This window comes from Hevea brasiliensis, chromosome 17, assembly GCF_030052815.1.
Source record: "Hevea brasiliensis isolate MT/VB/25A 57/8 chromosome 17, ASM3005281v1, whole genome shotgun sequence".
In the NCBI taxonomy this organism is placed as follows: domain Eukaryota; kingdom Viridiplantae; phylum Streptophyta; class Magnoliopsida; order Malpighiales; family Euphorbiaceae; genus Hevea; species Hevea brasiliensis.
The window spans coordinates 12,543,519-12,559,666 of NC_079509.1; the positions used below are offsets into that span (position 1 = coordinate 12,543,519).

Sequence of the window (16,148 nt, forward strand, 5' to 3'; positions counted from 1 at the left end):
AAATGGGTAGAAACTTGTCTAGTCTAACACAAAATTAGATAAACCCAAAGTTTTATGGATTCAAATTGAACCAAATTATTTCTCTCTTCTCCTAAAAAAAAAAAAAAGGGAATTGGGTTAGTTCAATATGGATCGAATTGACCTTATGATCTAGTTCAAATTCGATCTTTCTACAATTTAAAATTGACCAATATACGAGATTAATGATGTTAATAGTGGATAGACACTATTTGTTAATAGCTTATAAGTTAATGTTTAATACTACTTTTTATATTTATATTATTTAGTGGTATAATATTTATATTAGTGTTTAGAGGTTGATAAAGTGGTTCATAACTTTTAGAAGTTGAAAAAGTGTTTTAACGAAAGTTAATACTATTATTTTTATATTTAATTACTATTATAATAACTATTTTTATCAAATATTTTTACTTTAAATCACTGTATAAATAGCTAATCACTAACAATCAATAATTACTAAAAGAATTAATATTTATTAAAATAACTAACAACTATTAGAATCATAAATAGTATCAAACAAGAATTTAGATGGTAGATATAATAATTTAAAAATATATATATAATCATAATTATATGTATTTTTATATAAAATAATAATTATATTATAATTATTACATTATAAAATTTTCATTATATTATTAATTTTAAATAATTAAATAAATTAACAAACATACAAAATAATCAAAATTATGTCCTACCAAATTTAGGCTAAATAAAAAAAATTATAATGAAAAATTAAGTATTGACAATCCACCTGAGAACTTAGTTAAAATATGACAAATCACACCTAAACCGAAATACACAGTACATATATATATATATATATATATTTTTTTTTTTTTTTCCCCAAAGAAAATACACAGTATCTGGTTAAAATATGAATAAAAAAAGAAAATCGGATAATTGCCATTTGATGACCGACCCTTAGCAAAATCTAAAATCCAAGACCCGTGCCATCTTCCTGAAACTTCGCAGATCTTAGAGGCCTAGCTAAGCGACCCTCTGCGGCTGAAACAAGTGCAAAATATCATGGGTTGGGGTTGTGGTACGAGTAGAAGAGTTCTACTTCGACACTGACTGGTGTTTATGGTGGAACACGAAAATCTATAATTATAATTATAAATTAAAATTAAATTAAAGTGCCCTATATAAACACATTCGTTTCTCTCTCGTTCTGTCTCTCTCTCATCTGGCCTCTGTGCCTTTATCGAGTTTTATTGCAGATTTTCTGGAAGACAAATTTTCTTGAGAAAAAAGAAGTCATAAAAAAATCAGATACTTTTCTGTTCCAGGAAAGAAAATATCTTCATTATATCGAGAAACCGGCCTTTATTCGAGTAGCCGCATAGGTCTTTCTTGTTTATTGGTAATTTGCTAGACCTTCCTGTGACTCATTGCCAATAAAATAAACTGAACTCACTGTGATTTGGTTAGTGCTCTTACTGTTCAATCTCTTAGCTTACCTTCTCTGATTTTGATCCATTTGCCTTATGGGTATTGTTGGTTTTGCCATTTGTGATATTTGCAATCGTTGTTTTGATCACTTGATTTGTGTGTTTGATCAGACGGTTGCTTCGATATGATGTCATATTGTGTCCGTAGAAGTTGTTGGAACTGAGGTTTATCCTTGTTTCCTGGGGTTTCAATGATTTTCTAATCAGGTCTTTGGTGTATATTGCGATTTCACTTTGCCCTCTGTTTTTCGTAATGATTCTGTTTTTAGCTTTTACACAATGATGGGTAATTTGGATCAAAATTTATCTTATTTTTGTACTAAGGCATACGGTTAAGTTTTTTTCTGGGACCTTTTAAATCACCGTTTTTGGTTTTTTGATTTACATGAGGTCACAAAGTTGAAGTGGCCTTTATTTTTCATCCTTGGGGCATCTTTTTAAAGTAAATATTGCTAAATGTGGCATTAATGTGATCTAATCTTGTAATTTGGCATTAGGGTGTTGATAGTGACTTGTTTTAGTTCTAGCAATAATTAGAAAGTCCCTATAAATTTCCATGTTCTTGTTGCAGACAACCCGAAGAATTAATTTCACTTTGTTCGCGTTATGCTGGCAGATTCATCAGTAACTTTGTTTTATATGAGCTAGACATTTTGCAATTTTTTTTTTTCATTATGGCATTGCTACTTATGTGATTTGTGAATGCTGTCGTAGAAAAGAAGCTTAGAATGAAGCCAGCCACATTTTAAATGGTCTTTGAACTGTAAGGCTCTAGCATCAGCTAGGCCTAGTTCCATATTTGTACTGCAGATGAATGCTGAAATAACTAACAAGATTTGCTCCAAAGGATGATTTGAGAATCTATTATTGTAACTTGTACTTATCTTTACTACTTTGGAGGTCTTTTGATTTCTTTCAAAATATTGGGTCATTCTGTTTCATTATTGATAGAATAGAGATGGGGTCATTATGGTTCATGATTTGTATGATTATTAATTCTTTCCAATTATTGTCTTATTGTGATTGCAATAGTTTCCATTTGAATGACCAGCTTGGATACGGAGATGCTATGCATAAAGAAATTAATCATTTCAACTGGATATTCCTGTACTCCAATTAGTGTTTCTTATTTTATTTCTATGCATCTTATGGTCTTCTTATTCACTTTTTTTTTTTAACCAGAGATATGATTATAAGATGCATCTTAATTATGTTAATTAAAATTGAAGCTGGCCAAAGCCAAAGTACATTTGCTGATACAAAGTAAACAATGAAATATAAGAGTCCAAACCAACAATGGTGAGAGTTGAACTTTGGACCTCTTCGTCCTAAGGCCTCAACCCAGTCTAGTTTTAGACCAAGGTCTCATTGGCTTTAGACTTTGGCTATTAAGCACATTGTTTTTATATGGATGATCTTTTTTATTGTATAGTTACCATTTTTTAATTCTTACTGTTCTTTTACATTCTTTAGTTATGTTGTTGCTTTTTTATGTTAAATTTTTTTATTTTCTGTGTTAAATTTCATCGTGTCATTCAATCATTATCTCCCCACTTTTTCTTGCATGTTGTGCTCTCTCTCTCTCTCTCTCTTTATTTCTCTCTCACTGATACTATTTATTTTGCTGCATTTTCATTTTTCTTTCAATCAGAGGGGGTTAGCATATTCTTATGATGATGGATCAAGATAATTCTAGTGCTGAATTACACCAGAAAAGGCATGGGCTCTTGAAAGACCAGGTCCAATTGGTTAAGAGAAAGGACTGTGATCGCTATGAGATTTTTCCAATTCAACAGACTTATACATTTGAGAAAGGATTTTTTTTATTTATCCGTGCATGCCAGTTGTTGGCCCAAAACAATGATGGAATAATACTGGTAGGATTAGCAGGTCCTTCAGGGGCTGGGAAGACTGTTTTCACAGAGAAGGTACTCAACTTCATGCCCAGTGTTGCTGTCATTTCAATGGACAACTACAATGATTCTAGCCGAATTGTTGACGGCAATTTTGATGGTGATTTATCTTTCAACTCATTTAAGCTTTCCTTTTGAAACCTTGTATTCTTTTGAACAGTTTTAATTAAATATAATGTCAAAGATGTCGCCTCGTCATTTTTTTAGACAGCTTTTGCAAGATATTTATTTATTATCTTTTGATAAATTCGCTGGAAAGATCTATTTTGTCACATTTTTTACCATACTATGATAATATTCTTGTTATTATAGAAATTATATAGCTTAGAGGATAAAATAATTCATGCGCTAAAGTGCTATTTTTCCCTGGCATGAATTTATACCAGTCAATGATGTAAGACTGTCTGTAACCATGTAGAATCTATTCTATTGACTCCAGATATCCTGTCTAGAATGTGTCCAAGTCTTAGTGTTTGCATCAACTCTGTTCTTTCTTCTATCATATTCAATAGCTTAGAGTATAAATTTCCGTTGTGCTTTAACTATTTAACAGGTAAGTTTTTGGTATCTTTTTTTTATTATTGTAAAAATGACCAATTTAATGGAGATTAAGGGGGTTTGGAATTCAGAAATCTACCTTTTCTTACCTCTGCTTTTGCTGGTTTGCTATCTGATAGCATGAACTTACAGTTGTCTTTGATTTCTTTGTCCACAAATCCTGATTTGAATTAGTTGATAACTGGTTTTAGTTTGAGAATGTAAGTTTTGGGCATAATATATTAGGTAACATCTGCACTATAGAATAGAGATTGGATCTATGGATATTTTGGTTTATATATGAACATGTTATTATGGAATTTTAGATATTTTTGTTCTTTAGTGGTAATAATCAGTGCCTTAAATGCTTTGCTAGTCAATAAAGCTTAAATTGTTTTCTCAAATTTATTCTCAACTGCCATAATATATCATATTCCTCAGTGCCATTTCACTCTCTAGAAATCTTTTTTAAATATGTGAATATATGGATGTGAGAGGGCACTGTGTGGGATTTGAGCAGCGTTTGTGGAGATAATGGTTGCTTGGGAAAGCAGTACTCTGGGAAACGGAGAGAATTAACCGTTAAATAGAGTGGTTCTCTAGTCTTGGTGTTATGAGAGTGAAACAAGGTTTGGCTTGCTGGTTGTTGATGTTGCTGGAGCATAGGGCTTTGGGAAGGAATTAGGAAGAGTTGACCTACAGAAATATGAGGTGTGTTGAGACTGGGGAAACTTTTTCTTTTGATTTGTTGTTTCAAACATGCTTTCAATTATGACATGTGTTTGAGCATATGATAGGTACTTCTAACCATGAGAAAGAATCTTCAACTTGTTTTTGTCCCTTCAAATTTTGTCTCATATTTTCATCTTGTGGTTAAAATGAAGTGAAAGTTTCTGCAAAAAGTTTGGAGTATGTAGTCTTCACTCTGCATCAGGAGATAATTTGATTATGACCCACCTTATCACGGTTAAAGTTTGGAATTAGACTGTTATGAGCCATAGTTAGAGTAACCAATTGTTTGAAATTGAGACAGAGCATGCATTGTTGAGCTATTGGTTCTAATGCTGTTTTTGAACAGATCCACGCCTGACAGATTATGACACACTGCTCAAGAATGTCCATGATTTAAAGGCAGGAAAATCAGCTGAGATTCCAATCTATGATTTCAAGTCTAGCTCCCGCATTGGATACAGGTTAACCACTGCTTCCTTTGATATGTAGTTAGGCACAGATAGTTGTACCTTTCAGAAGGTCATGTTATTATCCTTCTAAAAGCGATCAAGTTTACAATCATATGTACTTTTCCATATATGGCTTTTATGTAAACCTAATTAAGGCGTGCAATTGTGATAGGACGGTTGAGGTCCCAACTTCTCGTATAGTGATTATTGAGGGAATCTATGCCTTGAGTGAAAAGCTGCGACCTATGCTAGACCTTCGAGTATCAGTGACTGGGGGAGTTCATTTTGACCTTGTAAAACGGGTTCTACGAGACATCCAACGTGCTGGCCAAGCACCAGAGGAAATTATCCAGCAGATATCTGAAACGGTTTGCTTTTGTTAAATATGTTTTAAAACCTCTTCTGTATAATACTGCTTTTCAAGTACTCAGCTTAAATTTTATTGCAGGTGTATCCAATGTACAAAGCTTTTATTGAGCCAGATCTCCACACGGCACATATAAAAATCATAAACAAATTCAACCCTTTCTCTGGATTCCAGAGTCCTACTTACATATTGAAGGTTGTTTTCCGCTTTGATTGCTGTTGAGCTATTTTATTTTAATTTTGCTCACAATTTTCCCACTGGGCCAATCAATAGCTATTTGTTGCCTTATTTTTGTTTATACTGATGTCTTGAGTACTTATTTTCATTTTAGTCGGCAAAGAAGGTGATGGTGGATCAGATCAAGGCTGTCCTCTCTGAAGACCATACAGAGACAACAGAGCAGACTTATGATATATATCTTCTACCACCTGGTGAAGATCCTGAATCTTGCCAATCATATCTGAGAATGAGGAATAAAGATGGAAAATACAATCTTATGTTTGAGGTTTGCCCTTCAGAATTTCAGTTTCCTTTCTGTTACAATTATTGGTTCTGGTAAACTTGAATACCTTGTATACTTTGATAAATTTTAGAAATACGTATTAAGAAACATAAATTTAATTGTTGCACACTGTTAGAAAGAAATTGCCTCTATATGTTTCTGAATGGCACAAAACGAGGACAGTCTCTTAGCCAGCCTCAGCCCACATTGTAATGATGATGTTTGTATTCTATAAGGATATGTACATCATACCTTTTTATCCTTGAGTTCAGCATTTGATGAATGTGAACTCAGCAGACAGCATATGATTAATATATCAAGCTATGTTGCTAATTTATTTGGTTCCAAACATAGTGGTTCAGATGTTAATGTATGCTGGCATATAGGATATCCGTTAGTTTCACCTATCATCATGGATTTATAACTAATTGAAATCACTTACATTCAATTTTTGATGTAGAATCACTTGACTTTAAATTGTGTTTCGATGAGGTCACTATTGAGAAATTCTACAAGAAGTCCTATGGCCCAATTTTAATTGTATATTTATACTAAGAAAATCTCATTTGACTATCACATAAAAAGTCTGACTGAAATTCATTTGAATGAAATTGGCCAAAAGTTATTGAGACATAAATTAAAATTTTTTCTGGTACAAATTAAAGTATATTGACTGTATTGAAATTACTGATAAGACTAATGACCATGGATAAAATTGTGCCTAGGATAAACTAAGAAAATCTTAAAGGTCCCGCGTATGTGTGTTATTAATATGACTACTAAAAATAGTATAAACTTCTTTAGTACAAATTCATAGTTCTTTTGTGGCAATTTGGATTTTGGGCAGCTTCTCGTTTTAATGGGAAAAAACTTATTTCCATATCTTATATAATTTGTTATAATTCTCAATTTCAGGAATGGGTAACAGATACTCCGTTTGTTATATCACCAAGGATTACTTTTGAAGTCAGCGTGCGGCTTCTTGGTGGGCTTATGGCCTTGGGATACACAATAGCAACCATCCTTAAAAGAAGCAGCCATGTATTCATTAGTGATAGAGTGTGTGTGAAAATTGATTGGCTAGAACAACTAAATCGTCAGTATGTTCAGGTACAAGTAAATAATTTCTATGGATTCATCTACTTAGGATTTAGGAATGCATATTTATGAAGTATTTCTACGTAAATGTAAGTTCTTTCAGGGTGGAAAACACTAGTACATTGACAATTTTTCCATATTTCTAATGCTTAGTCACAGTTTATTGTACTCTTCTTTCCTTTTTTTTTTTTTTTGTAATATTGAAATAAAGAAATAGGCTAGGATGTTCTCACTATTTATAATTTATATTATCCATAGTCCACTTGTTTTTTATTCCAAATTCTGTCTCAGAGCTTATGTCATAAGCTACTATTACGTAGCAGTTACTTATTAAAGGTGATGTTAAATCTATCTGTTTTGCATTGCCAATGACAGCAAGGATTAGTTGTTATAATGGCTCATGTTATCAATCATCTGAAAGCATAGGGAATTTTTCACTCTTTAATTATAATGATGTAGACAATTTTTAATTGCTCATCTTTATTGCTACCAAAAGCCTCATTAGTAGTTTGCATATAAACTGTGTAAACCTCACATTCTTGGTTGTTTTTTCAAAAAGGTTCAAGGAAGAGATCGCTTAGTTGTGAGATGTGTTGCAGAGCAGCTAGGTTTGGAAGGCTCATATGTACCACGTACCTATATAGAACAGATTCAACTAGAAAAGCTTGTAGATGAAGTTATGGTATGGAAATGTCTAATACTTATGATGACTTCTCCCACGTGGTAAGTTCTGATCTGATCATTATGCAGGCTTTACCAGATGATTTGAAGACAAAACTCAGCCTAGATAAGGATTTGGTCTTCAGCCCCAAAGAAGCACTTCTCCGAGCCTCTGCTGATAGGGTTGCAATAAGAAACAAGAATCTCAAAAGGTGCAATCACCAATACCACAATATTTCTTTGGAGCTCCAAAAAACCCTTTTGTTCTATTGCTTATTCTTTATCATATTTATTTATGTTGTTGAAACATCCTTCAAAAGCTAGCTGCCATGAGACTAATAGAGTGGTAATTATTTGCATCAAGCAGTGGTATGTCACATTCATATTCAAGTCAAAGGGACAAGAACTTATCCAAGTTTACTGGACTTGCTGCAAATAACCGAAGGTATATTGAGAGAAACCCAGAGTCAACTGCAGTGCTAGCAAACCAGGTATTGCAGGGATCATTTTATTTTTCAACTGATTGATCATTTTTCGCTGTAATGAAGCTGTAGAACTCAAATGCCTTCTTCTGTCAATCTCAACTGTTTTCTTCTTCCCTTGTTCCCTTTAGGGAATCCTCACTCAACTTTCAGAACAGATTTCCTCACTAAATGATAGAATGGATGAGTTCACAACCCGTATTGAAGAGCTAAATTCCAAATTAAACATCAACAAAAGTTCTTCCAGCCAGCAAAACTTGGGTCTCCAAACTGAAGTATGTAATGGCTCTGCTCCTACGTCTTACTTCATCTCTGGTTTAAGCAATGGTTCCTTGACTGGATCCAAAATGCCTAATTCCTCATCTTCCTCTCAGTTGGCTAAGGAGTCACCATTAATGGAAGAGGTACTACTCAAACCCCCTTTTCTTTTTTATTTTTTATTTTTTATTTTTTATTCAGATGTATTATTTTCTAAGTTGCATATTTCTATGTTAAGATGTGAGAGTGAAGTTCCCAAATTTGCAGATGAGACTGAGATGGTAGACTGCTTGGTGTTGACTTGCCACGCTGTAGTTTCCATATTGATATAGGATGTTGAGTGTCTAACAAAGTTTTTGCATAACTTGCAGTTCGAAGAAATAATTGAAATTATATATATATATATATATAGGGAGAGAGAGAGAGAGAGAGAGAGAGTTTTCACTCGTCAATAAACTTGAGGGAAGTTGACACAGATAATTTTCACTTGTTCTATCATCAGATAAGAAGATAATTTCAACGGTTAAGTTGCATGTTTGCACACTTCTAACATGTGCTTGGTTTTTGGAGGATCTTTCATTCTTGTTGACTTGCCTATCAGTTATTTTATCTTTCCATGTGAAGCAGATATCTGGCATTGTGCGGGGTCAACGGCAAGTCATGCATCAGTTAGATACTTTAAGCAACCTACTACGTGAGAGTTTAGGACAGAGATCACGGCAAGTAACGAACAGGAGAAGCATGATTACTGATCTTGAATTCACAAAAATTGCCGTCATTTTGTCAGTTGGTGTTTTAGGATTCAGTATGTTGAGAAGGATTTTCTAAGCTCAAAATGGGTTCGAATAGATTCAAATTTTTGTTCCTACCTGCAGAATTTTTTTCATATTTTTTTTCTTTAGGGTCCCTGTAAGCGTTCTGTGATACTGCCCTTCTGCTCGGCTAAGTCAAATGAATTAATCATTGAGAAAATTTTGTTTGGAGGTGTTGGAGGCAACTAAGTGCCTTCATGTTTGAAAACATTTTGTGGGAAGGGTTTGGTTTTTTTTTTTTTTTAAATCCTTCTTGCTTTTATACATTACAGTTCAGACATTTTAAGTAAGAAATATATATATATATATCCATTAAGTTTTTATGGTATTTGTTTTTACGAATTCTGATACTCAAGAACTCGTATCAAAAGGGCATTCAGTGGACGTTATCATAGTCATGTCAAGTTCTAAATAGGAGATTACAAAATCTCTATAGATGACACATGCAAAATTACTCGGAAGATATTATAATTCCATATATTAATTGAAAATCATGAAAATATCTTTCATTTTAACGAATAAGTCAATTATCATTTTAGGAAAACTCGTAAATAAAGACTGGTATCTTCTTGTATAGAACAAAAAAATTATTTTCGATTAATTATATATTTGATCACATGTGCAATTGTGTAAATTTAGTAAGACTAGCAGAATTCTGAACTAAACACTGGAAGGCGCGCCAGGCCTTTGCTGTAGTGCAACGCAAAGGCGACGCTCAAGAGCCCCAGCAGCGAGCTACTGTAACGGACCCCCCCCTTAAAAAAATTAATTTAATATCATGTGGGCCAATAGCCCACGTATCAGATATTAAACTGATAAGAACAGATACTACACTTGATCTTAGCCAAAAGGCCGAGAAAGGTATGCTTTGTTCACCCACTTCAGCTATATTTTATACTAACAATTTTCCAAGTTTGAGTCTTATGGAAGCGATGTGGGTTTCTTTCCCTATGCACCCCTCCTTACTTTCAAAAATTTTCATTCAAACTCAATAAATCATGCAAGCCAAACAAAAGAGAGGCAAGAAAATTAACTGAAATTTTCTTAAAATGATAATCAAAACTAAATCGGTTAATCGGAATTTTGAATTGAAAAATCTAGTTAAGCCGGTTTTGATTTGATTTTTCTGTAAAAACAATCAATACTCACTCCTAACCCCTATCTGCAAACAAAGGGCAAATAGCCCAGTAGTCCCATTTTCTCCCTAGTCTCCTATCTTCATTTTCCTTCCGTCCACTTTCTTCCCTACACGTACGTTTCAGGTTTCTCGAATCCAAGCATCTACACAGACAGAGCACTTCGGTTGAAGAAGGAAGAAAGAGCGCTTAATCCCCCCAATTCTGGAAGTTCTTTCTCCACATTTTCAATAGGGTATGTGACCCCTTCTGTTTTGTTCTTCTTCAAAGGGTTTCTTCAGTCCCTTTATGCATGTTTAATAAACATAGTGGGTTTCTTTTGATATTGCACTTTTCATCTGTTTTTGCATATTGTTTTAGTGTTTAACCAGATTTAATCATGATTAATATTCTTCCACTGTTTCGTACTTGTCTGTTTGCTATTGCAAAGCATAAGCAACGTAACTAAATGCTTGTGATTAGTCCTAAAGCATGATCCGGATCTACTTCTGGAAATATTCATGAATTAGTACTTAATTTGTTGGAAATCCAAGTTAAAATTGAATTAAGATTTGAATTAAAATAATTGGAAGTTAAAACTTGTACTAGGAAGGAAAAAAAATTAAAAAAAAGGTTGATTGCTTTAGAATTCCAAATTCCAAAATGGGACTTGCTTCGTGGTGGTTATATAGAGAAGCAGAATCTGTGGCCAAGGTAATGAGTGATTGGACGAAAGCATGTGCTGTGTGGCCATTATAAATATTAGATATTTTCTCCAGTTGATGGGAGAGCCGCAAATTAATAAGAGGCAGAATTGTGAGTGCGGCACTGTTGAGAGTTGCAGTTTTAAGGTTCATGAATCAACTTTTGATATTATCAGCAACTTGCCAGATTGCATCCTTGCTAAATTGCCAATTCGAGATGCAATAAGAACCAGTGCTCTGTCCAAAAGGTGGAGGTATAGCTGGGTTACAATGCTATATCTTGTATTTGACGAACGTGTTAATTATGAAAGAAACATGAACAAACGCACATGCTTGAGGAGAATAAAGTTGTCAAATTCATTCATCATGATGGTCCAATACTCAAATTTGCTCTCTCAACCTATGAGAGAATGACAAGTTGTTCAGATATGGATCAATGGGTGGTTTTCTTATCAAGGAAAAGTGTTATGGAAATGGAATTCACACTTGGTATTTGTGTTGGTGAGCCGTATAAATTGCATTCTCGATTCTTTTCTCTTCAGAATCTTATCAACCTGAAACTGCAAATTTGTATAATCAACCCTCCTGCTGATTTTAGTGGATTCAAAAGCCTTTGTAACCTGGAGTTGCTTGGTATAACTATTGCAAATGATGCGCTGGCGAGTTTCATATGCAGTTGCCCACTACTCAGAAATTTGAAATTGTATGGAGGTAGCTTTGTTGATTGTCTTTACGTTCGGAATACTCAACTGAAAAAATTATACATCTTTTGGCAATTTCAAATCCATTTGCTTTGAAAATACCCCACTTTTAGCTGAATTGGAGATTAGATTGATTCAACTGCCTGGAATCACTAGACTTTCACGGCATGAAAAATCAATCAATTTGCACCAAAATATTGGATTTTTGTCAAATGTTAAAAGGTTGTGTGTTGGATGTGCATTCCTTAAGGTAACTTAGCTTTGTTTTTTTTAAGATATCTTGTTCTTATATTTTTCATTACCCAGTCTTTCATTATGTGTTTCTTTCTCAAGTTCCTTGCTGCAGGAAGTGTACCAGAGAAGCTTCCGATTCCTTTGAACAATCTTCGCTACTTTGAATTATTTAATTTTGATTTCAATGAATTGGATGCAGTATCCTGTACTCTTTTGTTGATTAGAAGCTCCCCCAATTTACATCTAAAAATAATAATGAGTTCTGACAAATAATAATTGAAATTATACGCCTGGAACTTCAGATGAAACCGTTTGATTTATATTTAATTGAAGCATTCAACTTAAAAATCATATGAAATCATAAATATATGATTATTTTAATATATAACTCGATTAACATTTTTTCAAGTCGAGCTGACTATTTAAATACAAATCCTTTTTTTTTTTAAATTTAAGCGGAGGTGACGATTATTTCACCAGTGATCGGATGCTGCAATCATCAAAGAACAATGCAAGGATTATGTATACTACGCTCAAGGAAGCAAAGTTTGATACAATGCATTGGTGCAACATTAATTATGTAAAACTTAATTATTCATTAGAGAAGAAGACCTTGTTTTACGAAACTTGAAAACAAAGAATAAAATCTTGTATTTAAACAAAAATTTGTTTTATGCATTAATTATTAAGCTATGAGAATATTTTGTACTGATGGCTCACAAATTTTGGACGGTATTGGAGGGTGCGCCAGGCCCTTGCGGTAGTGCAAGACAAGAGCGACGCTCAAGAGCCCCAGTAGCAAGCTACCATAACAGGCCCTTCCCTTGAAAAAATTAATTTAATATCATGTGGACCATTGGTCCACGTATCAGATATTAAACTGATAAGAACAGATACTACACTTGATCTTAGCCAAAAGGCCGAGAAAGGTATGCGTTGCTCAAACACTTCAGCTACATTTTATACTAGCAATTTTCCAAGGTCGAGTCTTGTGGAAGCGATGTGGGCTCGTTTCCGGATGCCCCGTTCCTTACCTTTCATTTATATCTTCTTCGCTACGTCTCTTTTCCTGCAGTCCATTCCTCATCTTTGTACGCTGATTTTTCTTTTTCTTTTTTTTTTTTCTTTTAGGAAAGATAGCCATTCAGTCAAATAATTAAACAGGCACAGCTGTGGATACAAATACTACACTTGCATCATAGGATTACATATGAAGGACAAATCATGATCATGAAGTGCTTTGGATGCAAGAGCACAAGCTGCACTGTTACAAGATCTTTTAACAAAATGAAACTCTGCAGAAAAAAGACCAGACGCTAGCTATAAGGAGTCATTGATCAAGCCTTGGATCTCTAGAGGAGGTGTCTGTTCTTGTGCGGCTTGAATGACCAGCACTAAATCTCTTTCAATAATCACCCTTCCCTTTGGTCTTAGCTAGTAAAATGGCTTCTCTACAAGCAATAACTTCCATCACCCGTGGGTGATGGGTCTCAAATTGCCGGCCTGTTGCTTGCGACACCAGCCTACAGGTTTGCCTTCATGGTTACTAACAATCACTACAATAGCACCTCTGTCCCTATGCTTATTTATGGCAGCGTCAAGATATACTTTAATTACATCTTGCGGTGGGGAAATCCAGGTCTGCGGTGTTTGCTGCTCCTGGCGATGGCCTGAAGGAATGTGCACTTTGGACGCAAGGAATTCTTCATGGAACCTTAAGGCTAGAGATATAACCTCTTGAATACCTTGATCTTGATTGATGAACGTAAGCAGATTCCTACTTTTCCATATTTGCCATAATAGAAATACTGCCAATGAGAGGAGATGGCTTCCTTGTTCTTGTTGCTGGAGGTGCATGACTATCTTGATACCACCCTCCCATAATAAAGTCAAAAAGTTAAAAGACATATCCAATGTGACAAGCTTAAACATAAAGCTGAGCAAGAAATGACCGAACAATAGTTTTGTTCACCCAAAACGGTGAACAAAACCCTTACCGAGCAAACACTCTATCGGATGTAACTCGGATTTTACGGACTGAATGATAATCCCGCATATAATATAATAAAAGCAAATATCACGGAAATCCATTAATATTTAGCCAAGATTACTGTCGTAAACAAAGCAATGACTGTTTTCTTCAAAAGCCTATGAATACCAGCTAAAATAGGATATTCGGTTACGTATACTATCTCTATTATTCTTTGTTACAAAAAAAATTTTTTAATCTCTCTCAAAAGAATTAAGATCACTGACTTGAACGTTGGAATGGCCATCCAGAAGGTCATCCACCTTACCCTTTTTTCCTCACTAAAGGTCTATGTGTCATCTGGGTCAAAATCAAAAAGACTACCGGTAGCATCATATTTATTATTGACGTACTTTGGATTAATGTTGATCTTAATATGAGGGGGGAATGAATGTGCAACAACCCAGACAGTGCCACCACTTGCCGCTTGGCAGGCAATCCCACATCATCTAGGTATAGAAACGATTAAGGGTTTAGATAATTTTTACTCCAATTTTAGTAAAACATTTTGAATCGAAGTAATTTATTATATTTTGCGAATCAAAAAATTCACTTTATTAGAATTCAATTAAAATATATTCTCAATTATTCGTCTCAAATCTGACTATTATTATACGAACTCATTTAATTTTATATATTTTAATTAATAATTTATATAAAAAATATTTTTATTAATAATTTATATTTAAAATTTTAATAATTCTATAAAATATTTAAATTTTGTTTATTTAAAATAAAATATATAAAAATTTATAAATATTATTATAAAAAGTATATATTTATATTTAATTATGTATTTATATAAATGGGTTTAGCCAACATATCAACATTTAAAACCTGAATTCGAGCTGAACCCATCATGGGTATTATTTAATAAATCAAATCTATTCTAAATTTGATTATATATTACCCAAATTATTCTATTAGGGTTCGTTCGAGTCGGGTATCCATAAAAATCTAATTCGTTGCCATCCCTAAGAGCAAGTAATACTGTCGCTATCCTACTTGACTTTTCTAACATGATTATTTTTATTACAAAATGAATTACCATTTTCTTTTTATACACTCTGGCATAAAAAGCCAGGTAAGTTAAGATTTTTTTAAAATAAAGTAAGGTAAAGTAATAAAATATAAGATTGTATTTTTTTTAATATTATATTATTTAGGAGGAATCTAAGGTAAATGATGGTTTACTAATCTTATGTTGTTTTGATTAAAGGTGTGAGTTGTTTGGATTATAAGTATAGGAAGCTAAGTTTGGATAAATGTATGTGTTGTTTGGATCAAAAGTATGGAAAGTTAAATATTAGTAATAATTAATTTTTTATTTATAAAAATTTTTTCAACACCTCAATTTAGTGGGTTGAGAATGTCACACCTTACCCCTCTGTAAGGCATAACATGATCCCATAGAATACCTAATGAACTACCGCAATTCACCTACTGATAACTAATTAAGTACCCTATAAGGGATTTTAAAACATTTAGTTAAAATTAAAAACTAGTTAATATTTTTGGCCCATTTTATTTTTTCGCAAATTTTATAAAAATTTTGACAGAGTTTCATTTATATTTTGAGAAAACAGTTCTTCAAATACCTGTAAAAAAGCACTTCTAAAAATGTTTTCTCAACAACTACTTCAATTTCACAATCAAACTCAATCCATTTCAACAACTCCACAATCATTTCAATCAATTTCTCAAGTTTAAAATTCAATAATCCTCAAAATACTAGCAATACATTTCATTCAAATTAAATAAAATAGTTCCACTCATATTTCATTAGAGACAAAACAATTTATATACATCCTTACAAAATTTACATCAAAAGAAATACAGACTAAACTTTATTATAAACTTCATACAAATTTTATACAAGCTGCTCGAGACCCATTTACATGTCCATACTTTTATATGCAATACATACATCAAAAGAAATATTCACAATTAGGTTATAAATTATACCCGATAACTTTAAGCTGAATGATCTTTAACCCTTAGCAGCTCAGTCTGCTGCTCCTCTAGTCACTGTATCTGCGACAGTAATAGAAACTATCGCTGAGTACTAGGACTAAGCGGT

General features: G+C 33.3%; 1 protein-coding gene and 2 non-coding genes across 7 annotated transcripts; 1 reads left to right on the plus strand and 2 right to left on the minus strand.

Moving 5' to 3' along the window:
* Positions 1-983: 983 nt before the first annotated feature.
* Positions 984-9,508, plus strand: LOC110657831 (inorganic pyrophosphatase TTM2). Of its 5 annotated transcripts, none has more exons than XM_058139774.1 (13): positions 984-1,387; positions 3,127-3,488; positions 5,004-5,118; positions 5,279-5,474; positions 5,555-5,668; positions 5,805-5,978; positions 6,891-7,085; positions 7,633-7,755; positions 7,824-7,945; positions 8,101-8,224; positions 8,347-8,490; positions 8,590-8,619; positions 9,101-9,508. In XM_058139774.1, the coding sequence occupies exons 2-13, from the start codon at positions 3,146-3,148 to the stop codon at positions 9,299-9,301; spliced, it is 1,881 nt and encodes a 626-aa protein (XP_057995757.1). In that variant the 5' UTR covers positions 984-1,387; positions 3,127-3,145; the 3' UTR covers positions 9,302-9,508. The 5 variants fall into 5 exon arrangements, with proteins under 5 accessions (XP_057995757.1, XP_021670903.2, XP_057995756.1 ...); XM_021815211.2 differs by having other exon boundaries at positions 9,075-9,220; XM_058139773.1 differs by having other exon boundaries at positions 8,347-8,619.
* Positions 9,509-9,954: 446 nt separating this feature from the next.
* Positions 9,955-10,150, minus strand: LOC131175768 (U2 spliceosomal RNA). The gene has a single exon (XR_009145958.1). It is a non-coding gene; the product is annotated as a U2 spliceosomal RNA (small nuclear RNA).
* A 2,626-nt stretch (positions 10,151-12,776) lies between these two features.
* LOC131175721 (U2 spliceosomal RNA) lies at positions 12,777-12,972 on the minus strand. The gene has a single exon (XR_009145910.1). It is a non-coding gene; the product is annotated as a U2 spliceosomal RNA (small nuclear RNA).
* Positions 12,973-16,148: the final 3,176 nt, after the last annotated feature.